General features: G+C 41.5%; 1 protein-coding gene across 1 annotated transcript; it reads left to right on the top strand.

Moving 5' to 3' along the window:
• Positions 1–360: 360 nt before the first annotated feature.
• On the top strand, positions 361–23,737 carry SPICE1 (spindle and centriole associated protein 1; the record flags this gene model as incomplete). Its single annotated transcript, XM_010011385.1, has 15 exons — positions 361–408; positions 1,369–1,509; positions 5,680–5,802; positions 8,341–8,438; positions 8,743–8,882; positions 9,106–9,246; positions 10,679–10,944; positions 12,717–12,848; positions 13,496–13,643; positions 16,151–16,375; positions 18,777–19,159; positions 20,410–20,581; positions 22,120–22,222; positions 22,556–22,643; positions 23,684–23,737. Coding segments are annotated over 15 exons (2,262 nt in total), but the record flags the coding sequence as incomplete, so codon positions are not given.
• Positions 23,738–26,958: the final 3,221 nt, after the last annotated feature.

Raw genomic sequence — 26,958 nt, forward strand, 5'->3', positions numbered from 1 at the left:
GTTTCAGCCGCGTGACGCGCAGTTCGTACTAAGGCCTCTGGCCGGCTGGGGAAGGGCCGGGGAAACGCCGTACCCAGCGAGGTGCTGGCTGGGGGGAACCGTCCTCCGGGGCGGGGGTCACATACTGGAGGTTCTCGGTTTGTGTGTGGATTTGGCTTGACAGGGGGGTCGGGTTTGCTGTTTGCCTGCTTCGCTGAGGGTGGAATGCTTTACAATGGCTTAGAAATGCACCGTTGTGTAGGTTTATGCTGATTATATTGTAATTTAGAGTCGTGATTTGGTTTTATGAATGAAAGTTGAAAAAACCCCGGTTTGTACTCAGTGCTGGCTTCTGATGTGTTTTCTGGTTTCTGTTTGCAGAGTACTGTCCATGATCTGACAGTCCACCATGCAACTCCTGAGGACATTGTAAGTGTAATAGCAGTCTCTGTAGCAAGGAGATTTAGCTGGATATCTGACATAAGTATTTACCATACTTTGTGGGATATTTTCTCCCTTTTTACGCTTCTGAAAATACCCTCTCCTTAGTGTTAGTTCTTTCTTTGTGATATCACGCATCCCCAGCTCTGGTGATTGGTGGTTTTCAGTTTCCTGTTCCCCTGGGGAAGCAGTAGCCATGGTTTTTGTTTCAATAAACTGTATACTGTCATAAAAACATAAAACCATAAATGCATAAAAACTCAGTGGGTTTTGAAGTTAAGTCTCATCTCTGCTGGAAGGACTGAAAGACATGCTTTATTTTAGGAATCTCTAATTCGGAGCGTATTCATTTTCATTTAATGGCTTAACATAACTTCATTATACTGAATAACGTGTTCATTACAAAATACATAAGCTCTATTTTATTTTCCTTGGTCTCACTGATTACCAGAATGGAATAGCAGTATGAGCTGTTGTTGCGTATGAATTTTGACAGGTTAGTTAGGACAGATGGACACAATAGCAGAGAGGGGCCTGGTTCTATAAATGGTTGACTTGATAGCTTTCAGTCACTTTAGTAAGTGTTAGAAGAAGAGAGAATATTGCTGGTGACTGACAGTGTTAAATCAGGAAAATGCATTATGTCTTTTTATGCATGTTACAGGTGCTAGTGTTTGGAGTTTTTCTCCCTTTACAGCTGAGATGACTCTTGCTGAGTCAGTGATGTGGGGCAGGTGAAAACTATGAGACTGTTCTTATTCATCTTCAGACCCACTGTAAATTTCGCTGGTACTGATGACATTGTACGCTTCTGGATGCTTGTGAGGCTGTTAACGTAAAAAGTATTCAGCACATAAATGATAAAATCAGGAAGAGCTAGTTAGCACCACCCCGCGAATTCTGCTTTAGATCATCCTCTGATTTTGAAATGTTTTCTTGTTTATGTAGCTGCGTCGCCATGAAATACACAAGTCAAAAAACAAAGCACTGGCGCAGCTGGAACTACAAGAGAAAGCACTGAAAAGAAAATGGAAGAAGCAAAAAGCTGCTGATTCCTTGGAGAAAAGGAAATTGATTCTGATGCGTGAGGTGAGAGCTAAACCCACACTTTCAGCCTGCTGCAGATTATTTGCAGCAGTAGTGGAAAACTGCTCTTGCATGTAGGTCAGCATTTGCTCCTCTTGTTGCATAACTTGACTTTGTATATGCATACACACTCCCTCCTCTCTGTGCTGTGTGCATGCAGTGATTGGAATAGTCTAACTCATCTATACAGTTGTATATTTGATCCTTGTTGCCTGGCTGTGCCCTCTGTAATTTTGCAGGCCTCCTGGCATCTGAACAGGTTTGCAGAGTTAAACTGTGTTGTGAAACGTATGTGTATTCTTTGTGTTCTTATTGCTATCTTGCCTTTTCCTCCTCCTCTCTAGTATTTTTCTTTGATGGAAACATGAGTGTTTCTTTTTCTGGGAGGGACATCCTTATCTGCCATAGCTTTTATAAACAGAGAAAATGCAGAGTCGTAGGGGCTGAAAGGGTGAGGCAAGAAGCTGGTAAGGAAGAGCTTGCCTGCAGAGAAAATTGGCACAACAAAGGTTGAGGAGCTATGGCTGCTAGCAGTCAAGCTTATCATCTGGGAATTGAAAAGGTTGTTCTGAAGCATTCTGACTGAAAAGGTATTATTTTAATTGTTTTTAAATACTGAACTGTAGCAGGAAACTTAAGCTTAGCCATGAGACCGTAGATGTCCCTATCTGGAAAAAGATTTCAGTGGTAGACATCCTTTTGATTCATATGCCAGACAACTCCTTGCCATATGTTACGAAAACTAGTCTCAAAACAGGGTCGTTAGCTTTCAGACCTCATCAGCACTTGGACAAGCTGAGAATTTTCTTGTTGGTAAAAAATGATAGTGAACAGTGTTCACCTAGCAGTTCAGATAAACATGATCTGGTAGTCCTGAAATGTGCAGTGGGTTAGCCGTCACAGACCCCTTCTCTCTTTCAGTTTCCCTGCATTTTCAGAAGTCTCTTTCTGATCTCTCAGAACAGTCATAGACAGAAACAAATTAAAGTACTTGGAACTGAAGTTCACCTTCTAGTTTCCTGTTTGACAGCTGCTTCTCTGCAATCCCCGTAGAATTTTTGTGTTAAGGATATCATGCTAATCAAGCCTCAAAAGTTAATTTTTACCTTTGTTACTTTCATACTTTTCTGCCGAGTGCATTTTAGTGGAGTATTTAGAAAAGCTGTGGGCTTTTGTACAGATTTCTGTAATGCAATAGCAAGTGAGTTTCGCTAAGACTTCCGTGCAGAAATAAATGGTTTATCACAAAGGTAGGTTCAGTAGCAATCACTCTATGGTGTGGCTGTACTACCTATTATGTGATTGTAGTCATTTCACAGATGTGGAACTCATCGATGGGAAAGAGTCTACTGAAGTTGTTGCCATTTCTAATGACAATGCACAAATATCAATTCCTTCTGAGTGGCTTTCCCCTTCATACTTAAGAGATTACTTTATTCAACATACTCTGTGTCTACTTCTGAATCAGAGAAAAGATGCTTCCAGACTGGAGGACAACAGGAGATGATGCCAGGCAAGATAAAACCCTTCTGGCTGTTGCTGTTTGAAACACTGGTGTCTTTTTGAGTGAAAATTAAAACAGATGGAGGAGAGTCACCACTTTTGCCTGTCTGCAGCTTAAATCCTGTTAATTACTAGGTTAATTACTAGGTTCAGAGTAACTGGGGGGACTCTTCAGTCTGTGTCTCCCAACACAACACACCACTGTCTCCTTGTCTCTGTTACCTTGGTGATCTTTTTTCCTTTACAGCTGTGAGTGTAGCTTCCTAAGCCTTTTAAATCCTACTCAGTTGCAACAAACTCAGAGACAAAAACTAGGAAGATGCTGCTGGTAGTTTGTGTTTATTCTTGTAGGTTGAAAAGTTATGAAATGGATAAGAAAAATGTCAATATTTTGGGATTTGTCTGCCTAAAAATCTGAACGAAAAAAATAACATGAGTTTGCCTCTGTTACACTGGATTGTGAATGTGTAGGTGCCACACATCCACTGAAGGGTAGATGGTGAATGGGTTATCATGGAGGGGAGGTTTTAGCATTAGTCCAATTTAATTATCTTTAATAACAATTTTAGAGGAGGTGAATTTTAATGAAATTCACAGGTGATACTAAACTGGGACAAAGTACAGCATTTGTCAAGGGCATGTAAATGACCCCAGAGGGCTTAGAAGCAAATACCACATTGTTTTCTGCTGATCTCAAATACATGTGAGCTAAGCTACCTTGGGAACAATGTTCTGAAATGTTCATAATGTATTCACCTGGAGCTTTGGAAGTTGCTGATGCTGAAAGAGATCTAGCAGGGAGAGTGAAAAATGAATTGGGATAGTTTTTGTCTGATTAAACACACCATCTTAGTTTTAATTGCTTTGGAGAAAGAAATTATGTTTTGGGGCAGGTAAATTATTATTTTCCTGCCTTCCCTGCCATCCTTGCCTTCCTTTTCCTTCAGATATGGCATAACTTTGTCTAAAAACCTGCATTGTTTTGACGTCAGATGGTGGGATGGAAAGACTAGATTTAGTTGGTGTCAACTGTGAAAACTGAATAGTGATTGGGAAAAGCAGATCTGTGAGGTGATTGAAAGATGAATATTCACTGGTTTGCTAAATTGCTTATGAGGAGAAGTATAATGTACTGCAGTGTAATTTAGGCTCAAAAGATTAGAAAGATATGGAAACTAGGTATGTGGGGAAACTTCTTGACATAACAAAGTAAGATATGGGGGTGGGAAACAGGTGAAATTGCCACTGCCTAGAATTTTTTGAATGAGGCTGAATATAAACCAGCAAATTTATCAATGGACATTGAAATAAGCTTAGTGGAGCTTTGTTATGGTAACTTAATGGCATATAGTGCCCGAAACTGCTGCAAACAAGTCCGTCTTATGATTCCTGGGGGAGCAAGAAAGGTCACTCAGTTCTCAAAGCTTGAGTAGGAGGGCATACATGAGCCTGTCTTTTCTGCAGGATCTTCTGAAGTACTTGCATCCTCTCTGGCTTAATTGAATTAACCACAATGAAGTGGAGGTCACTCACACATCTAGTCTCTTCTCAATCATTTAAGAATAACTACCTTCTTCCCAAGTACTGGGGTGTAATTTTACTATCTTGCCATTTCCAGCTTTGTGAAGGAGACCACGAGTCAGTGAATATTGAATTATGTTCAGTTCAAACTGGGGACACATGAAGCCGTGTCCCCACTCAGCTCCATTCAGCTCACAGTAGCTAAATGCCTCTTGCTTTGCAGTTTAAGATCTCTTGTGGTGCTAGGGATGGACTTCAAATACCAGGGGAGAGAGACCTTGAATAAAGGATCTGTGCCTTGTGAGAAATGTGTGGAGATTCCCAAAACATCTTCTGATGCCAGATCTAGTCAGCTGTGTTTATGTCTTTTGAAACTTATATGGTGGTCAGTGGCTTAGTGTTTTCAGTAGGATTTTCAGTAGTCAAGGCTGAATGAAGCAAGTCTGCCTGAATTGGTTTGGGTCTTATGAAATAGTGCAGTTTTGGTTTTTCTGTGACTTGACAGCATCATTATCACATCTGATCGTTACCATGATGTAGATAAGGGTTCTTTGGCTCAGTATAATTATCTGATAATTGACTGTTAAATCATGTTATTTATATTATATAGTATAATTAAATTATTATCATTATCTGATTATTATAATCAGATAATTATCATTATCAGATCATAGAGTAGTTAGGGTTGGAAAGGAGATCTAAATAAGTGTTCTTTGACTCATTATCATTACATCTGATAATGATATGTGTAGAACACTTATTGACAACTCAGATCAAATGGTTTGAGGATACATACTGGGGTTTCTTTTAATGACCAACTATACGTCTTCATTTTGATGAGTGTGTCAAACACACTCTAGTGTTTGTGTCAAGCTGGGAGGAGGAGAGGGGAGTGAGGGGCTTAGTGAGGAAGAGTCAGCACAGATGGGAGCCCCACGAATAATAATTGTTTAATTTTTCAGAAACCCAAGCATGAAGTGTGTTTTCTGCTCTATCTTAATCAGGATCTAATTGCACAGTACCAACTTTGCACACATTGTGTTGTTGGCTGTTCTCTTGCTAGCTGTTAAGAACAATACCAAAAAAAAAAACCAAAGGAAAAATAGGTCTGCTCAGTATGGACTATTTCCTTATATGCTATACTTTCAGATTCTGTCTGATCAGTACCATTTGCAAGATGTATTGGAACGAACTGATCAGGTTATGGCTGTGGCGAAAGACTTGGTTGGGGACGCTCCTCGCACACGAACAGGTAAACAATCTCATTTGTATGTGGTAGCACATTTAAGACTATCTCCTTGCTTTTCCTAAATAGTCTCACTTTGCAAAGCTTTCTTTTTAACTGTTTTCATCTCATCATCTAACATAGTAAATCTGATCTTGTTCATGTTGAACGAAGCACAGATAACACCTCCCATAGCAGGGGAGAGCGACCCATGGCTGGTTATGCTGCTGTAAAACAGAACTTTGGATCGCTTTTTGAATTTCAGATCATTTCATGTTAAACACCTCATGCTTACTGTTTGCCACAGCCAAGCTACTGGCCTGTACAAAGCACCAGTCTGAGCCACTGTAGTAGTTCTGATTCTCATTACCACATCGGTTGGCTGCTTGGATACTATGGAAAGTTCGTCAGCAATTTCTGAACGAGGCTTTTCATTTTCTTATCTTGGTTTGTGGGTCCTTATGCTGCTGGAGGACAGGATTGTCTGTTTTCACGTGAAATACTAAACATAGGTTCTTTTCTCTGCAGGCTGACATTGCCTATTGCTTATAATCACTGTTTCATCCTACATGCTGCTTCTGCACAAGTGTATTCACATAGGTGAGAAGGACAAAAGCCTGCTACGTGGCCAAATGTTTTAAGATAACAATATAGTTGGCCTTTGGCAGTTGTTTAAAGCATTGTACATCCCTGTGACCCTTTTCGTGCAAACTATGGGAACTTGCGTTTTGGTACAAAGTCTTGTGACATACTACAGACCGAGTCCTCTCTGTTCTTCCCTGTTTTGTCTAATTCATCTAGGTATCCCTAATGTGACAATGGCTCCTAACTGTGACCTAGAATCATCTCAAGGACCCATTGTACAAAAATGTGATGCTCCCACACAGCTTTCCATCCTTAACGAATCTGTCATGCGTTCCCAGGTAATGTATGTCCTGTTCTGTGCACATCCTGTGGCTTTTTTGTTTGCACAAAGGAAGAATATTCAAAGATAGAGTTTCCAAGCAGAAACCTGTCTAGTGTGTGTTGTAGATTATGTTGATAACATATGTAGAAAATTGTGTTAAATGGAGCTGAGTTTGTTTTGTGAGACTCTGGGAATCATGATTTTTGATTTCTTAAACTTTGAATATGAGCAACAAACATGGTGTAGCTCTCATGTTTGCAAGCTCTTCCTTTGAAATCCTGGAATTAGCAGCATGAGAACAAATTACAGACTAAGAAAACAACTCTTCTGTCACTTAACTAATTGCTACATGCTGAAATACATGTATATTTCAATATTTAATATATATTTTATATATACATATAAATAGTATATTTAATATATGAAACATACCTCTGGTTTTCTAATTATGTCTGCATATATGAGGACATAGTCATTTGGGCTCCAATTTGTTTCTGGTAACACATGTATGTGTACTCCAGTTATCTCTACTGCCTTGCTTAGTCCTACAAGTTGAAGTTTTCATACTTCACAGTATTTAACAATTATTTAGATCTGTTTAAAAAGTTCTAAAGTTGTTAAATTTGTTTAAAATTCCATTTAGATAGACCTTGTGTTCTATTTTCTTTTCATAATGTGAGTTGTACCAAGAATGCTCATTGTGGCTTCAGAACAGGCATATGGCACTCCCAGAAAACAGCTCACTGATGAAGGCAAAAAGGGCTATGGGAGCAAAAGTGATGGTGTCTTATTCTCATGGTTCTCTAATCCTGTTTCCTACTATCTTGCACAAATATCTGCAATTGGAATTGCAGTACTTCTCTGTTGTGTATTTCAGTGTGGTATTTGGTTTTGTGGTTTTTTTTAATATGAAGAATTAAGTGTAGCATCTTTTGTGAGCTGTGTTGCTGGATGCATGCTCCAGGATAGGCTTACATTGTTTAAAAGAAACACATACTGATAGTTGTCTGCTGAGCTTCTGTAAGATTTTCTTTTCTTTATTTGCCTACAAAAATCATAGTTAAAGGCTCTCTGGTGAAGCCTATCCAGAAGCATAGAGATCTGGTAGTTTGAAGAACCCTAATTCCAAATTTGATTGCTTAAGTTTTGGTATGAATGTAGGGCATAGAATTCTATCTTGTTCTGGTTGCATTTTACACATAGAATATAAATGTAATTTTACAGATCTCATTGCAAAGTTGTTCAGTTTGTAATTTCAAAAGGGTGAAATTTTAGAAATTTCTCCTATATATCTGTATTTGTTTTGGTGCAGTCTTTAAAGCTTTTTTTTTACCCAGTGTGTGTGGGTTTTTTCTTATTTAATATAAATAATAATAAACCTCAATATTGGATATTGAATTAGTCACTTGCTGTGATATTTTCAGAGGCAATTGTCAGTATCAGGATTTCATAGGTACTGAAGTCCCCCCAAATTCTTGCCACAGAGGAGTGGGTTTTTCTTTGTTTTTCTTCTTTTCTTGTTTTTCTTTTTAATTTTATTGTGGAAGTGGAGACTGGAACAAATGTTTTTTGTTTTTCTTGGAAACGGTTTCCGAAAATTGATCTCTAACTTCTTCCTAAAACTGAACTGAAATTGCTCTGAAAGTCCCTTTTGTTTTCTTTGTTGTCTCCTGAAAAGGCTCTTAATGAAGTGGAAGAGAAGGCATCATCAATCTGTCAATCAGAAGATGGACATCATGCCTCTCTGCATTTCAAATCCAGCATCAGTTCTGACAGGTCAGTACAAATACATCCAGTCAGGTTTCCACTTCCTTAACACTGGAAAAAGGTTTTTTTAATCTGTAAGGTGCTGCATGGTTGTAGTTAAGTTAGTTTTTCATTTTCCCCTCGTCCTCCTTTCCTGAGCTCAGAATTCTAGGGAAAGCCCTTCTTGTAATATTCAGACTGGGAATGAACGTGAGGGGGGAACTTACCTGAGCAATTACAGATACTTTAAAAAGCTCTTTCCAGACTCTACAGATAACTTAGAATCACGCTTTTATCCTGTTACAATTCACTGTTATGCTTGTTTTGAATGTAGGGTACTTCGGCTGTTGAGAGAAGAAAATTCCTTGGAGAATTCCCAGTTGTGGGCTGAAAAGGATATGAGAAAAACTACCATAGCACAGGAATCACATGTGCCTTTGACTCCAACTGCTTCTCCATCATGGGATCAGTCAGGTTGGATTTGGCAAATCAGCCTCTCAAGGGTAGTTAAGCTACTCACAGGATCCTGTGTGGATTCCTCTTTTGGTGGGGTGAGAGACAGACATATGCTAATCTCGCTTGGATGAATTTCCAGACTAAAAAGCCAGATCTTCTAATAAAATTACTTTATAACGTATTACTGTTAATATTCCTGAAATATTTCACTTGTGTTTTTGTTGTGTTGTATTTAAATCAGCCCTCAATGGTAGCAGTGTAGTAAAGAGAATCCATTCAAGACTTCAGAAGGAAGATGAAGAAGAGACTGGAGACTCCATTTACAGTGTGAGACAAGTGCTGAACCCAAAGTCAAGGAAACAAAAGCAAATTGCATCAAAAGGTTTAGTACTTACCTCACTTTGACCAAGATCCTCAATATCATAAGGAGATGTAGGTTGAAAGGGATCTTTGGAAGTCATCACAGGGCTAACTGTTGGGATTGTGGGGAACCTTGTCCATATGAGTCTCGAGCATCTCTGAGGATGGTCATTCCATAGTCCCTTGTATAACATATTCCCCTGTATTCTGCATATTCGTTGGCAAAGCAGATTCCGTAGGAATCTGGGAACCATAAATACAGCCCTTTGATGCTACCTGTTAACTTTGCAAGCTGTGGAGTTCCTTCCTGTGCAGGGCTTTTCTGTTTCTTAGAATCACAGAATTATTTGGATTGGGAGAGACCTTAAAGCTCATCCAGTTCCAAATCCCTGCCACAGGCAGGGACACCTTCCACTAGAGCAGGTTGCTCCAAGCCCCTGTGTCCAACCTGGCCTTGAACACTGCCAGGGATGGGGCAGCCACAGCTTTTCTGGGCACCCTGTGCCAGCGCCTCAGCACCCTCACAGGGAAGAACTTCTTCCTAATATCTAAATCCACCCTCTTTCATTTTAAAGCCATTCCCCCTTGTCCTGTCATTACAAGTCCTTGTAAAAAGTCCCTCTTCAGATTTCTTCTAGCCCCTTTAGGCACTGGGAGCTGCTCTAAGGTCTCCCTGGAGCCTTCTGTTCTCCAGGCTGAACAAACCCAGCTCTCTCAGCCTATCTCCATAGGAGAGGTGCTCCAGCCCTTGCATCATCTTCATGGCCCTTCTCTGGACTCACTCGAACAGCTCCACATCCCTCTTGTGTTGGGAGCCCCAGAGCTGGATGCAGTACTGCAGGTGGGGTCTCGCAAGAGTGGAGTAGAGGGGAGAATCACCTCCCTTGACCTGCTGGCCATGCTGCTTTTGATGCAGCCCAGGATACATTTGGCTTTCTGCGCTGCAAGTGCACATTGATGGGTCATGTCGAGCTTCTTGTCAACCAGTTTCTGTTACAGCTTTCTATTCTGTGATGCATTTCAGTACCCATATTCTACACACATTTGTATGTGGGAACTGATACCAAATACAAACTGTAATATGAAAGGACTGGTGTAAGGGAGTTGCTCGCTAAATATGAGGCCTGAGAGCAGCTGGTATTTTTCACTGGCTGTTCACTGGCAAATGTTTCCGTGCTTTTAGCTGAGAAGGAAGAAAGTACAAGGAGGCATCAAAGATAAAAGCACCAGACAATCATACCTGAGAGGTACTAATGCGGTGGTAGAAAATGTGGGTTTTGATGACATGAAAACTGAAATGACTGGGTACATTCTTTGATGGTCCATTCCAGCTCAGGGCAAGAGAGGGCCTCTCCTTTGATTTGCTCTAATAAACAATGTCATTTCTCGGGTACTGCAAAGCTTTATAAAAGTTGAAATTCCCGTTACACCCTTTATGTTTCTTCTCTCCACAGTGAAAAGGAAGGAGACTGCACAGAACTCTGCGAGACAGAGAAGGGATGGTTCCCCAGGTAGTTCAATCCCCATCAACCTTCGGAGGGACAACATGTCCAGCCTGGATGTTCTCAACCACATGATACATGAAGTGGAGCATGAATTGGAGGAATATGAGCGATGTACAGGTCGTGTGGTTCAGAAAACTCAGAGAAGTGAAGGGCTCACTGGGTTTACCTTGTCACTGGTGAACGCACTCTGTCGCCTTATGCGCTACGTCAAAGAGGTGAGAAGACTCTGAATTATCATAGAATAGTTAGGGTTGGAAAGGACCTTAAGATCATCTAGTTCCAACCCCCTTGGCATGAGCAGGGACACCACACACTAAACTATGTCGCCCAAGGCTCTGCCCAGCCTGGCCTTGAACACCTCCAGGGTTGGAGCAAAAGCAACTTCCTTGGGCATCCTATTCCAGTGCCTCACCACCCTCACTGTGAAGAACTTCTTCCTTATATCTAACCTAAAGTTCCCTTGTTTAAGTTTAAACCCGTTACCCCTTGTCCTACCACCAGAGTCCCTAATGAAGAGTCCCTCCCCAGCATCCCTGTAGGCCCCAAATTGCTTCTGTAGAGTGAATAAAAAAGCTTATAAAGCTACTTTGCAGATGTGAACTTTGGTCTTTTCTCACTCCTAGTCAGTTCACTTTGAAGCCTGATTATCGTTGCTTATTATTTGGATTGCATGCAATTCAGAGTTAAAACTTTGAGTTTGTTAGAAACAGGTATCCCTGCTGAAAACAGAGGAGTTGATTGCAGCAGATGACTCTCAGTGGTAAATACCAGTTGAGATAATATTTGGAGATGGGGTGTATTTCTCTTATTCAGGGATTCCTTTGTGTAAATGCACACAACCATCTGGGGAAGAGCTCCATCTGCTAATTCTGACATGTTTATGTGACTTCATAGCCTCTACTCTTCTAGTAGTTGTGGTCCAGAAAGTGGCAGTCGTGTATTCTATTTACCCATTAGAGGTGGAAGGGACTCTCATGCCTTGTGTAGGAAGCCTGCCTACTGCAGTGGTCTATCTCAAAATAATAGATTGATAATTTGTTTAGTAATTGATAATAAACTGATAGTCTGGAGAGGGACCTTTTACAAGGGCCTGTAGGGACAGGACAAGGGGAATGGCTTTAACCTGCCAGAGGGGAGATTGAGATGAGCTCTTAGGCAGAAATTCTTCCCTGTGAGGGTGCTGAGGCGCTGGCACAGGGTGCCCAGAAAAGCTGTGGCTGCTCCATGCCTGGCAGTGTTCAAGGCCAGGTTGGACACAGGGGCTTGGAGCAACCTGCTCTAGTGGAAGGTGTCGCTGCCCATGGCAGGGGGTTGGAACTGGATGAGCTTTAAGGTCCCTTCCAACCCAAACCAGTCTATGATATTATCTATGATATTATTCTATTGATAATATCTTTCGAGGGCAAGAGGTTCATTACTGTAAGGTCTTTTGCCTCATGCTCAAGTTGATTATTTGTCATATAAAACTTTTTAGCTTCTTTAAAATAAAAAGAAAATAATGAAACCTTGTAGAACTTTTCCTTTCCCTGAGGGATAACATTAGAAAACAAGTACTTTCTCTATTTAGTCAAGTTTGTCTTCATTAATGAATTAATGAAACTGAAGAATAGGCACAAGTAGCACAGGATACTAACACGCATCAGCACATCTGGAGTTATTTGGTTACTGCATGAAGATTCAGTGGCTTAAAAAACAGTATCCATGCAGAGAGACAATGCTTGTAGTTACAGCCTGGAAAAGTTGTAAAGGCAGAAAAAAAAAAGATGTAGAGGATTCCCTACAGTGTTCAGGAGCAACTAAGAAGGAACAGTAAGCTCTGTGGCAGTTCTCAAGCCATGAAAATTGGATTTACTGTGAAAGTAATGAAGTCAATTTAGCAATAGCGGGAAGAGCTGTTGCAGTATGAGCTCATATTGACCCATTCCTGGTTCTAAATATGAATCTGTATTGGGTTATAGTAGGTTTTTAACTTTTTCTCCCTCTTTAGAGTGAAATGCAGCTGCGTGAGAAGGAGGTGGTGAGGCAGCAGCATGAAGAGATGTTGAATGAACACAGAGAACTGATTGATGCTCTGACTGCAGAAATACTTCTAGTCAGGGAGGAAAACAATACTATGCAGGTACTGAGCCCTTTAACCTTACCCATTAAGATGACTTGTAGAGATACTGAGTTGTGTTGCAAGTATGGGCTGAGATGCATTGTCTCATGTTCAAGATATGATAAAATTGAGTGAGGAGCCTGAGAATTCTAACAGCAGGTAGGAGGTGTGGGGAAGGAATGTTTGGGAAGTCATTATTTTACCTTCATTTAAATTCAGAGCCTGAGAAAATTCTAGTTCTGTGAAACTGAGCTTTACTTAATCAATCTAAAAGTTTAAGCATCTTCCTCAGCACTTCTGTACTGGTAACACTGCTGGAGCAACTGAGTAGCCTGGATGTAAGACTGCATTTTCTCTTTTTTGCCAGTTTGCAGTAGATGTAGATTTGTTCAGTGGTTATGTTTGGGAATGAAGCAATAAAGCAACCTTGGAGAGGAAGTGGGGTCATAAGTTAGGAAAAGGAAAACCAAACAATTTATTTGAGTCAGGAGAGGAAATAAATGAGAAACCTGGAGACACTAATATTTAATACCTCACTGGAATCCTACAGATACATACAGTGGTATTAAGAGGCCAAGTTTCTTCACAGGGCTGCTTGAAGTATCTAACTTTCTGATTCTTGGAATACAAATTTCTGTGTCACTCCCCTTTTTTTCTTCCTCCTTTAGAAGAAGCTTCAGCAATACATGACAGTAACAGATGAACAGCTGATGTCTCTCACGCAAGCATTTAAAGGCCTCCCTTTGGTAGAATCCAGAAGAGAAGAAAGTCCAAACCATTTTGGAATTGCAGGCAAAGGTCCAGCAAATGGCCAAGGTGTGTGTATGTGTGTGTGAAGGCTGAAAGAGGAGTGGTGGCTCGTTTATCCCTGTAGTGGAAAATCTGGTATTTAATCGTTATTCAAGCAGGCATCTATGTCTTGCATCAGCATGAATCTCACTTGTGGAAATTCATATGCCATGGTTTCTGCTGTCTTTTGCTACAGATTATTTTTTAACAGTATTATAGGTTGTATTCCATCCCCACTGGCATCATTCTGTCTGGATCAGGACTTCAAGATTAACCTTAAAGCAAAAAAACCCCAAACAAGCAAACAGAAAACTGAATCGGGATCTTGCCATTCTGTTGCGGAGGCAGCCTGACAGTATGAGATTGGTTCTTCCATCAGACGCTGGAGGTCGCTGCTGATGAGAAATAGCAGCTTCTGAGGCCTGTTAACTAACCAGACAGAAACCTATTACTCGATACTTGTAAACTGAAACAGGGGAAGTTCAGGTTAGATATAAGGAAGAAGCTCTTTACTGTGAGGGTGGTGAGGTACTGGAACAGGTTGCCCAGAGAAGTGGTAAATCATAGAATCATAGAATAGTTAGGGTTGGAAAGGACCTTAAGATCATCTAGTTCCAACCCCCCTGCCATGAGCAGGGACACCACACACTAAACTATGTCGCCTAAGACTCTGTCCAGCCTGGCCTTGAATACCTCCAGGGTTGGAGCATTCACAACTTCCTTGGGCAACCTATTCCAGTGCCTCACCACCCTCACTGTGAAGAACTTCTTCCTTAGATCTAACCTAAAGTTCCCTTGTTTAAGTTTAAACCCATTACCCCTAGAGTCCCTAACGAAGAGTCCCTCCCCAGCATCCATCCCTGGCAGTGTTCAAGGCCAGGTTGGACAGAGCCTTGGGCGACATGGTCTAGTGTGAGGTGTCCCTGCCCGTGGCAGGGGTTTGGAACTGGATGATTTTTAGGGCCCTTCCAACCCCACCCATTCCATGACTTCATATCAGAGGTAAGTGAGCAGTTGAGTGATATGTAACATAGATGCAGGATGAGTTAAGCCAGTAGTACTGATGGCCAAACTAACCAAACGTGATTCACCTTGTACCTTTAATGTTCTTTCATCATGGAGTTTTCTCCTAATTGTCTTGTTGATTGTTTAAATGCATTGGGTTTGCTCTCAAGTTCAGTAGCTTCTTATAAATCCCAAGACTCCTTGGAGCTCTTTGTATTTCTTAGTTAAATGGTGGGTTTGTGGACATTTTTGTCGTCAAAATCTTTCTCTGGGGTTCTCAGGAAGAAGCCACGTACCAGATCCCTTTCTTTGTGATTTATCCAGGCTTTGTAAAAGCAAATAAAAGAACCACCCTCAAAATAATCAGAAAAAAGCCCCCTCAGGATAAAAAAAAGGGGGAGGGAGTAGAAGGAAAAAAACCACACAACCACCCTCCCCGAGAAAACCAGCCAAACCCCAAACCTCCCTATTCAACAGTTCTGCAGGAGCAGAATTTCGAAATCTTTCCTTATTGGTCCCTCTTCTGAGGAAAAGGCATCTTCCTGAGAGGAAAGCTTCCTAAAGTTACAAAACTCTTTTCTTCCTTCTCCTCCTTCAGAAGGAGATCTCTTGTGCCCTTCAGGCATCTGACTGGATGTGAAACTCTTGAGATAGCTAGTTTAGGACAGAAACCATGTGTAAGGTAATGGAGGACTTCTCTGGAGAGAAGAAGAGTGACTGAGAGGAGTGGGGGGATATCACAGTGACAGATACCATGTGAGGAGGGTACTTCAGAAATGCAGTTCTGTACAGTGAAGAAGAACAAGAAGATCTTGCTCGTTTCTTGCTGGGGTCATTGAATAATGGGTGGTAGGTTTTAAATTCAATCTTAGAATCTCAGTAATATGAACCACAAGCAGTATTTTATGTGAACAGGCTCTTCTGGCTCTTTGCCTTTGAAGGGTGCTTTTTGACTCTGGTGTTTTGGAATCGGGTACGTTCTGCATAATTTTCTACCAACTTCTCTTATGGGAACAAATGTCCCCAACAAAATCATTAAGGGATAATTCAAAGACAGCACTGGCAAAGCATATTAAAATTACTGTGGTCTCACAGCTAGCTAAAACTTTTCATGTTTTGCATCTTGTGCCTCCCTGGTATGTTCAAAATAGGTGGCAGTGTGGCAATGTAGACATAAACTAGTTGTAGATAAATACAGAAGAATAATTTTTCTTCTTTTATGTAGGAGATGTCTGATTTGAATTGAGTCAGAAAAAGATCATCAGAGTTGTAAGGCCACATGTAAGAGCATCTCTTGCTCTTACAGGCAGTAAAATTTGTATTATGCTCAAACGAAGGAGTTCTATACCTATGGATCAGAAGGAAGTTTGGAGTGTGTGTGGAGCATACTGTAGTCTGTCTTTTCACATACCTGAACAGAAGAGTTGTTAGTGAGATGTTTCCCTCCATTGCTATTGCACTAAAACTAATTTTTTTATTTATTTATTAGGTTTTTTCCACTTTTATCTCTGCTTTGTCTTTTTCTTTAGAAAAACCTGACTTGAGCTATTCTGAGCCCGGGACTGATGGAGACAACAGGGAAAATATGCTGAAATTCCCTCAGGAAGAACTTCCTTTCATGTGTCCCCCAAGGCCAGGTACCTCAGGTGGTGTGGGATCTGGTAGAGGCTTGCCAGGTCACGTCTTCCAGCCAGCTGTGCTGTTGTCACCCCCGCGGCAGAAGAGCAGTCAGGAATTGTCTCCCCTCCAGAACGGTGAGATCTCTCTGGCTCTGGTAGATTTGGGAGTCTGTAGGGTGTTGATGTTTCAATCTCACACTACCTTTGGAGATTATTTTTTGAAGGACATGGAGCTGTTGGAGCAAGTCCAGAGGAGGCCATGAGGATGATCAGGGGCTGGAGTATCTCCCATATGGAGACAGGCTGAGAAAGTTGGGGCTGTTCAGCCTGGAGAAGAGAAGCTGCGTGGAGACCTCAGAGCAGCTTCCAGTATCTGAAGGAGGCTACAAGGATGCTGGAGAGGGACTCTTCATCAGGGACTGGAGTGATAGGACCAGGCGGGATGGGTTCAAACTAAAACAGGGGAAGTTCAGGCCAGATGCAAGGAAGAAGTTCTTTACTGTGAGGGTGGTGGGGTACTGGTACAGGTTGCCCAGAGAAGTGGCGAATGCTCCATCCCTGTCAGTGTTCAAGGCCAGGCTGGACAAAGCCTTGAGTGACATGGTCTAGAGTGAGGCGTCCCTGCCCGTGGCAAGGGGATTGGAACTGGATGATCTTCAGGTCCTTTCCAACCCAAACCATTCTGTGATTCTATGATTTTCTATGGAAATTTTTTAATTTGTATACTTAGACACATTGGTCCTATATGGCTGGAACACCCAATTTCAGCATCCGCATAAGCATTTCTTTGCTTTCTATGCTTATTGCTAGATTTCCTTTAGACTTTCTGTCCCCTGCAGTTTTCCATCTGCTGCCTGTGGTCCTGCCAGTGGCAATCCAGACTGACATTTTTATTTTGTACTAGTTTTGATTGTCACTTCTGTATTATTGCTGTAGCTCTTTGATATCATCACATCATCTCAGATTTCCATCTACTGTTGGTGTAATCCAGCCTCCATTACCTTTTACAGTGGGACCACTGAAGGCTGTAAATTCAATGCCTCTGCATTCTATTCTGCAGACAAACCTGGAAGTCTGTAGGCTGCATTTTCTTGCTTAGAGCCAATCTTCCCAGCAGAGGTTTTTCTGAAAGCTTTGGGAGCAGATTTCCATTTGTTTTCATTTAATACACAGGCAGTGGCTGAAGAAGTTTGGGGTGAATTTGTGTGGTGCTGGATAACCAGGTTAATTCAGTCTTGTATCAGTATCCATAGGCATCATGATTTTTATAGGTCAGACACTCAATTCTGGTTGTTAGGAGGAAGAAAGTTCATCGGGGTGATTAAGGAACGTATTTAGCACCCTTTGTGACTCCCCAGATAAGCTGTTTCCTCCTGCAACTGTCATTGTAACCACATCCATCTTAGTGGATGTGCTAGGCCTCTGTAACCCTCTGTGCTGACAGGAAGCAGGGCACAATAGTTGGGTTTTGTATCTCCACCCCTCAGCTGTGTGGCTTTGTAAGTCTTTTCCAAGTCAGAAAAATAACCCAAAAGTCCTTCTGATTTCTAAGGAGTTAGCAGGGTAATTGAAAGATTCTATCTAGTTCAACCTTCTGGTGGGCTGCTGTGATGTGAGGAGGAGGCACATCAGAGGAAAACGAGCTATAGGTAGTGTTCTGCAAAGAGCAATATCCAGTTGCAGTCCCATTGAGAACTGTCAGATATTGTCTGTTATTTGAAACAAGAATATAAAACTGTATTCCTAGCCTTGGCTACAGTTCAGCTTTGTGAGAAATGCATTGTTACTCTTTTCAGATGGTGAAGGGTGCTAAATGGCTCAACCAGTGTTAAACTTCTTGAATGTTTCTTTATGAAAAACAATTCATAGATCAGTGCATAAATTTTTAAATGTCATGCTCTGCTCAAGGCAAAAGCTAAAGTTGGGAAAGAATAGGCTATTTGGCATATAAAGCATAGAAAATTTGGGTTTGATTACAAAATCCAGCTTGGATTTAACACATAGCAGCTGACAGTGCAGTAACGTGTTCATTGTGTGGTGTGCCACTTTTAAGGGCAGAGTGTGGAAGCCCCTTTCCTAGAGGCTGAGTACATAGCTAGATTATTATGCCAAAAGTCTGTATTATTTTATTATTCTACAAGTTTCATTCCCAACCCAGTATAAATATTCCAGCTGAAACACAAAGTTATGATCCATGAGGTAAAGTAACTGTATTTTGGAAAATGAAGGACTAAGAAGTGATGTTTGATCTATCAGCTATGAAATTCAAAACAACTTACTTTCTCTCTGACTTCTCTCATTCTCTACTTAAATCATTTCAGTGTAAGACTGTTTGTACTAGGAAATATTAAACCTGGTGAGTTCTTCCAGCAGGATCTTGCGTAAGAGTGATTTTTGATCAGTAACAGATGTTACAATTCAAATGCCTGCTTGATTGTTACTAACCTGATGCAATAAAGTCATTGTTAGTTTTCTTGATGAGGATCACAGTCTCTTTCTCTACTGTTCCTTTATTTCTTGTTTGCCGCATTCACAGTCATTCCTCAGTCTCCTGAAAACACCGAAAGAGAACCGTGCAAGGAAAGGAGCTCACCTTCCTCCCTCAGAACACAAAGCACAATTGAGAACTGTCTCATCTCTCGAAGGCAACCAGTTCCTCCTGCAGACAGAGACCTGGAGAGTTCCCATGAGAAAAGCAGTCTGTCCTGCCCCCATGACACGAGGAAAAGCAGCCCAGCTGAAGAGTTACTTCCAAACGGTGATCTGCTGGGACAGATAGCTGAGCTCACACGGCAGAACTCCCTCATTAAAGCTCAACTCAGCAAATTCAGAGGCTTCTCTGAAGACACAAGTTACTATCTACATCAGCTAGACCAAATACAAAATGCAAATCCTAGTCCAGCCTCTTCACAAGGACAGGTGAGAATGTAACAAAAGTTATGGATTCCCCTTTCTGCTGATCTGCTTTCCTATAGCTTACTAATGCTTTAAGACTGTTCCTTTTCTGTTGTGAAGAGTAGCAAACCAAATACTCCTTTAGTTCATTTGCTTGGAGGCTTGTGATTTTTATCATTCCATAGTTTCTTATATTGGGCCGATGCTATATACTGAGTGCTGGAAAGTGTGCAGCACATTTATAAGTTTAGGATAAGGTTATGATGTAAAAAGGAGGTGTGATTGCAACGTCATCCTCTTGAATGTTGGATAATATTAACAGTGAAAGCACTGTACCAACCCACAGGTTCTTGTCAAACTTGTACATTACATATTTAGACCCATGCCATATATCTTTTCTGCTACTGTGTCCTAAAAGCCTGTGAGATTGAAGTTAGTGCAGGTACCTCTCTTGCAAATACTTGATTACAGTGTATCTACTAGTTGGGTCTGCCTTGTTAGTCCTGCCCTGTGGTGAAAATCCCAAGACTGTTGGGAAAGGGAGAACTTGAAGGCTTCAGTTCACATAGAAAACCTTTTAATCTGAAACTAAGCAGCTATTCAGTGGCACCCCTGAGTGGAATGAACATCACAGAAATGCCTAATCCTTGCCCTTGCTATTGTCTTTATTTTCGTTCCATCACAGTGGCTGAGTTACTGTTCAGTTAAGGATCCTAAAGATTTTAAATCTCTTCATGTAAATGTAGGCTGAGAGCATTGTTCCTTTCCCCATTCTATTAGGTTGTGTAATATTTACTCATTTAGTTGTACAAAATGATGGAAACTTTTTGAAGTGATGTTTTTGTGGAAGCAATTCTGGAGGGGAAGGGGTCAAAGTGGATGAAAAGCTGGCTTAAAGATGAGTTCCAGGATACTTCTGCTGAAAATCTGCTTTGCTTCCCCACATGCTCCTGAATATGTGTATCTCTGAGTAAATATTTTCTTAATGATGGTTAATTGCTGGGTGGTTGGGGTTTCTTTTTCTTCTTTTCCCTTAAATAATGCACACAACAGTTGTTTGGGTTTTTTCCTATCTGTAGGAAGAACAGTTTAAAACACTGTTGTGTTTAGTCAGTGAAGGAACTAGATACATGACAGTGGAACGGCCAAAATGAGGTGCTATATGTTTACTTTCAGTTTGCAAATTAAATCCATAGAAGTACTTGAAGTACACTGTATGCTCTGCTTGAAGGTGCAAATTGTAAGTTTTTAACTGGAAGTCATTATCCAAGTAGACTCCTCTCATGGCATCGAAGAGCTTGGAGGAAAGAATAGCAGAGCTGGATCGTCAGAGTACAGAAGCACGTGATAAACTGTTGCAGCTAATAGAGCAGCAGAAGTTAGCTGCTGATGATACGGTCCCTCCAATGACATCTCCTGTTCTGCCCCCATCCCTAAATTATCTTGGTAAGTACCCAGCTTCAGGAGAAAACAAAACTAGTAAGACAATGTTTTTCCCCCTTTGAGAGTTCTCTGTCCTTACCTGATTGGATCAGCAGTTGTGGTCAGCAGTATAGTTGCTGTTTAATGTCTCTGTGGTACAAACACTCCTTACTTCAGAGAGCTAAAAATAGATCAGATAAACTTCTCCTAAAGTTAGTTTCTTAGTAATTAGTCTGCTGCAGCTATCATGCCTCACAGTAAATCTGTTGTTTGCTACATCTTTGTCTGCAGAACAGCTCTGCTACATAGTCAGTGATGGGCAGAACTAGGCTTTTTAATCAGTCCTCTCTGCTGGAGAATGTTTTATTAAAAGACTCCAGTATCTAAAGGGGCCTACAGGAAATCTGGAGAGGGACTTTTTACAAGGGCATGTAGTGGTAGGACAAAGGGGAATGGCTTTTAACTGGAAGAGGGTAGATGTAGATTAGATATTAGGAAGGAGCTCTTCCCTGTGGGGGTGCTGAGGTGCTGGCGCAGGGTGCCCAGAGAAGCTGTGGCTGCCCCATGCCTGGCAGTGTTCAAGGCCAGGTTGGACACAGGGGCTTGGAGCAACCTGCTCTAGTGGAAGGTGTCCCTGCGTGCAGCAATGGGTTGGAACTGGATGAGCATTAAGGTCTCTTCTAACTCAAACCATTCTATGATTCTATGATAAGATCAAGTATTTACATTAGGTTTCTAAAAATCATGGCAGGGTGGTTATCCAGTTCTCAACCACCTTTAGTTTTTGGTCTTTTGAGTGCTCTTCCCATCAGACTATGTTGCTGAGTTACTGCCAGTGCTAATAAAAAGAAATAACTGGAGCTTCCACTCATCTGAAGAAGTAAATTAGCAAATAGAATATTCTTGCTAATTCAAGATGCATAGATAAGCTGCTATGTGTAACTATAAACAGAAATGCTGTCCAGCAGATGAGGGCTGCTTTATCTTTTCATGGAGTCATTGTATTGACGGGCAGAACATGTGAGCATGTACTCATGCTGTGTCTAGGACATCTACCCTTTCCCCCTTCCTAAACCATAGAGGATATATAAAGGAAAGGACTTGAGGGGGAGAGGAAGGAGGGGGAGGAGTGAGCATGGGAGTGTGCATATGCATGCAGGTGCATATGCAATGACTCATGCTGTGGGATCATAACACTTCTAACACTTGTATGGCTGTTGTAACATAAGTTCAGCACAATAAGTAAAATCTTAAAAGAATGAAGTAGAGAAATCAGAATTCTCTAAGCCTCTGATTGCCAAACCCAGAAGGTTTATCCATGGAAGAATCATTCTATGTCTGTGCACATTGACCCTGGTTGCTCTGGGTATCAGCCTTCAATATTTGTCATTTTCAGAGACTAGGTATGGAGTTGATGTTTAGCCTGATGTTTTATGTCTCATCTGTATATTCTGTGCAATAACGGAGAGTTATGTGATGCCCTCAAAAAATGGGAAAATTAAGTGACTGTTGTGCAATGTTGCTGTGTTCTCATCAGAATCAAGTTATTATTTATTGCCTAGAAAATGCCAGGAGGACAATTGAAGCGTCTGTTCCTGTGGCAGCTGCTATGGACAGCTCCAAAGAAGACAGTGTTTCCCCTGCCAGTATGACCAGTATAAGAAGGTAAAAGTTAACCCTTTACTATTTCATTTTTTAATGAAATGTCTTGATTACTCATACAGCTGAACTTGTTCACAATGGAGAAATTGCCATGTTTTTATTTTGGCTTCATGGACTTCCCCTGACTTCATCACACTCTATGGATATGGGACAAAGGTCCGATAGCTTTTTCACAACTTCCATTGTTTGTATTTGAGATAACTGCAATGTTACATAGAACAGATGACCTGGGTTGTTGAAGACTACTGATGAGGGGTCCTAACTCAGGATCTGAGACATAATTCTAGTAGTCACTTCCATTTTTCACTTTTTCAATCTCCTTTTGAATGTCTACAGGTCTGTCGGAGACTCTAGCAAACCTTGTTCACCCCTAAGTGCCACATCAGAAAGTGGGAAATTAACTCCTGTCAGCCAAAGGCCAAAGGTAAGACCGAAATGTCTTCAGCCAGAAAGTTTGGTTGTGGTTGTCTCATAAGGAAAAAGCAAGACTGGTAAAGAAGGGGAAGAGAGCTCTGTCCTACCTTAAACCTACTGAGGCTAACAGTAATCAATTTATGGCAGTTTGGATTGATAGAATCATAGAATGGTTTGGGTTGAAGGGACCTTAAAGCTCATCCAGTTCCAACCCACTGCTGCATGCAGGGACACCTTCCACTAGAGCAGGTTGCTCCAAGCCCCTGTGTCCAACCTGGCCTTGAACACTGCCAGGGATGGGGCAGCCACAGCTTCTCTGGGCACCCTTGTGCCAGCACCTCAGCACCCTCACAGGGAAGAATTCTGGACAATTGGTAAGGGGAGACCTGAGTGCTAGTGACATCAGTCGTTTGCTGCCACAGAGTTGTTACATAGAAGTGAGTAATCCTGTAACTACATTTTCTGCTGTGGCATCTTCATGCATTAGAACTGGGAATTTCTGGCTGTATTGGTAGAGCTACATGTAAGAGCCAAGCAAGCTCTTACCTAGCTGTTGCACAAGTTAGTTGCTGCAGGATAAATAAATCCAAATGCAAAGAAAAGTCCCCAGTCTAGATTTCTGATTCGTGATGTGCAAAGAAAATAGACTACAGCAAGATGCTTTCATGGGGAACTCCAGGCAGTAGCACAGTCTGGTGCATCAGTCATAATGTCTGTTTACATGCCTGAAAGCAACCATGAGATTTTAACCATCTTTCCTGATGTCTAAAACAACCTAAATTAGGAGTGATAAAGAGAAACAAGTTAGGGTCCAAGACTGCCTGTCCTGACAACAAAGCACACATCCCTTGAGGGGAAATTTGGAATACTTAAGGTAGATGTGGCTTAAGCTAAGTGTCTAAAGTAGGTGGTATGACTCCCTCCGTGGTGGCAATGGTAAACAATTACTACATATTGCTGAACTGATATGTAGCAACCCTACACAAGCCAGAACTAACTAGCAAGTCTGTGGAAAATTTATTAATTTCAACTGGTTTCTTCTTTTTGCAGGTGGAAAAGCACAAAGAGGAAGGCTGGTTTGCATTGTCAGTGCATGTCATGTAAAGGAAGCTGCACTCAAGTCCTATATTTTGTATGTTTTTTTAATGGACCACACTAGTGCCCCTCTCCAGATGTACATTTTAACTCTGAAGTGCTTTCCTGTCAATGTCATTAGTATAAAAAGGTCCATATGCTTATTGTACTTGTGCCATACAGAGCATACACTACAGGAAGTCCTGGGAATGAGTTTCTGAGGTAGACATGCTGCTGTGCCATCAGATCTTTACACCAAGTAACTCTTTCACAAGGGTGTAAACTCAGGCTGCTGTAGTAATACAACTGAGCATCTGATACCTGTGTTCAGATACACTGCAGACAGGAGGGTTTGGAAATTCCATGTGTAACTTCCTGGATCGTGTATTCACACAAGATGGGAATGAAAAATTCAGGAAAAACTGAGATGAGGGAATGCACCCTCATGTTCAAAAGCAACCTGGAGATTAGGAGGCCAGTCTGTTCCTCCTGAATAAGAATTTGCGTAAGAAATTTGTTCCTTCTGTGGTTTACACTTGCTCCCAGAAGTTGTTTTCTGTGCAGTTTCTGTATCAGGAATTACATCTGGACTCAAGGATCGCTTTTTAAAGATCCCATTTCATATTTTTATACAGAATCTAAAGTGACTATTTGAAGTTGAAACCAGAATCTCTATTTGCTCTGTACCAAGGTATGATCTCTTTGATACAATAGAAAACTAATGTGAGTGTGATTGTATTAAGCTGTTTTGTTATGTGTGTCTGTAATACTCTAATGGCTGTATTTTTATATTGGATTTATGTGATTTTTTAAAGTAGCCATTATTTTATTATTAATGATTAACAATAAAATCTAGGACTGAAGAAAATCCTGATACATCTGTTCCTTACAGTGTAGCACATCCGGGCAAAACCCTTTATAATGGAGATGAAAAAAAATCTGCAAGTCTGGGGAAGAAAATACTTGCAAGTCTCAAAACTAGACTTGGAGTCAAGTTGTTTTAATGTTTTTTCTTTCTTAAAATATTAAATTTGGGGGTGTTTGAAACAGATTTAGAATGGGGTTCAAAAGAGGACCTGTTCAAGTATTCATTGACACCTCTGCAATTTCTTTTTCCAGTGGTAACTTTGGGAAGTGAAGAAGGCTTCTAGTCTTGTATTTTGTGAAGTAACAGTTAAAAATGCTTGGAAGATGTCCCCCGGTTCCTGCAGAGGCAGGGATGCCAAGCTTGGGATGAGCTACGTAACCGTAGTGCCCACACATTAACATCATTGCTTCTGACTTCCTGCAAGCTAACAGTTGCTACAAATGCTCCGAAACCATTTAGTCAGAAATCTCCTTTTGGAACACAGGATTGATCTTTTGAGTCATCCTCTGGCTTCCATAACTTGGAAGCTGCTCTGTCAACTATTTGTTTATAAGTTGAATCATCTTGCTATTTTCCAGTCTAAAACCACTTGGTGAGGTGGGAAATACTGCAGGTTTTCCTTTCTTAGTGAAATCCAGGTCTCCTTGAGATCTGTAGAACTCAGGTCCAGGAGGAGAGTCAGGACTAGTTGGGACTCTGTTACCCCATGAACTAACACCTGTGGTGCAGGGCACCCATTTTGTGCCCATCTGAATCAGCAGGGCCATGCAGAGCTCCCGCCTGGCTCCCTAAAGCTGCATTAGCAGAGCAGCGTGTTCAAGCTAGCAAATTCTTCCACTTGGCACATCTAAGTAGGTCAGGTGCCACCTTGATGTGGCTGGTCTTGTGCCAGTGCTTGCTTCCAGTAGGGGCTGAGCACTCTGTACTCAGACAGCAAGAATGTGCTACTGGGCATCTAGTCACCCTCCCACCAACTCCTCCATAGCTCAGGGTAGGCAGCCAAGCATCAGGACATTTGGCTACAGACCAGGGTAAGCACAGTAGTAAAGAGCAGGGAAAGGGAAGAGCTTCAGCCTTTATTTTTTCTTGTCCTTCTCTTTTACCAGGTGTACCACATAGGAATTGGTTTCCCTTTGAAAACATTTCCTATGGAAAGCATGGGAAAGTTTCCTGTATGTATTTTGATTACAAAATCCTGAAGTAAAAACTTATTGCAAATAGTTGTTCCATTTTATTTTTGGAAATGGGAAAACTCTATTTCTTGGGTTTTAATTTATTTCTTTTTTCATAGTCATTAATTCTTCTGCAGTTACAGGAAGGAGACTGTGCAATGTGTTGCCTTGTTTGGGTTTTATTTTGGTTTTGAAATATTAAATAGTTTATACATAGCTGAAGGGAAGGAGCAGAGAAATGAAGTCCAGAAACATCTTGGTTTCTGTTTTTCTGTTCCAGTTTCTAGAGGCAAACTGAGAATGCTGTAGGTGTGATACTTCAACTCTGGGTTACACTAGGCTTTAGGAGGACATACAGCATCATAGAATGGTTTGGGTTGGAAGGGATCTTAATGCTTATCCAGTTCCAACCCTCTGCCACGGGCAGGGACGCCTCACACTAGACTGGGTTGCTCCAAGCCCTGTCCAGCCTGGCCTTGAACACTGACAGGGATGGAGCATTTACCACTTCTCTGGGCAACCTGTGCCTCAGCACCCTCACAGTAAAGAACTTCTGCCTTACGTCGAGCCTGAACTTCCCCTGTTTCAGTTTGAACCCATCACGCCTTGTCCTATCATACCAGTCCCTGATGAAGAGTCCCTCTCCAGCACCCTTGTAGCCTCCTTCGGATACTGGAATATACTGGAGATACTCTTGGGTGTGAAATGCTAGGTGAACTAGGTGGAATATTGTCTATATAGTTAAAATAACCTAACAAGAACGATTGTTTATTTCTTCGTGGCCCTCCTCTGGGCTTGCTCCAACAGCTCCATGTCCTTCTTATGTTGATGACACCAGAACTGCACACAATGCTGCAAGTGGGGTCTCACAAGAGCAGAGCAGAGGGGCAGGATCACCTCCCTCGACCTGCTGCTCACACTCCTTTTGATGCAGCCCAGCACATGGGGGGTTTCTGGGCTCAAGCACACACTGAAGTGGCTCATGTTCAGTTTCCCATCAACCACCACCCCCAAGTCCTTCTCCTCAGGGCTGCTCTGAATCTCTTCTCCACCCAACCTGTAGCTGTGCCTGGGATTGCATAAGGTCTTTTTAAACAGAAGAATCTTAAATGAGATTATTTTCCCCTGGAACCTTTAGCTATTCGGAATTGCCAGCTCCTCTATGAAGGCAGCCTGGCCCTTTTGATTCATGTTGCCTGGGTGGGTGTTAA

This window comes from Nestor notabilis, unplaced genomic scaffold (assembly GCF_000696875.1).
Source record: "Nestor notabilis isolate BGI_N333 unplaced genomic scaffold, ASM69687v1 scaffold29193, whole genome shotgun sequence".
Classification (NCBI taxonomy): Eukaryota; Metazoa; Chordata; class Aves; order Psittaciformes; family Psittacidae; genus Nestor; species Nestor notabilis.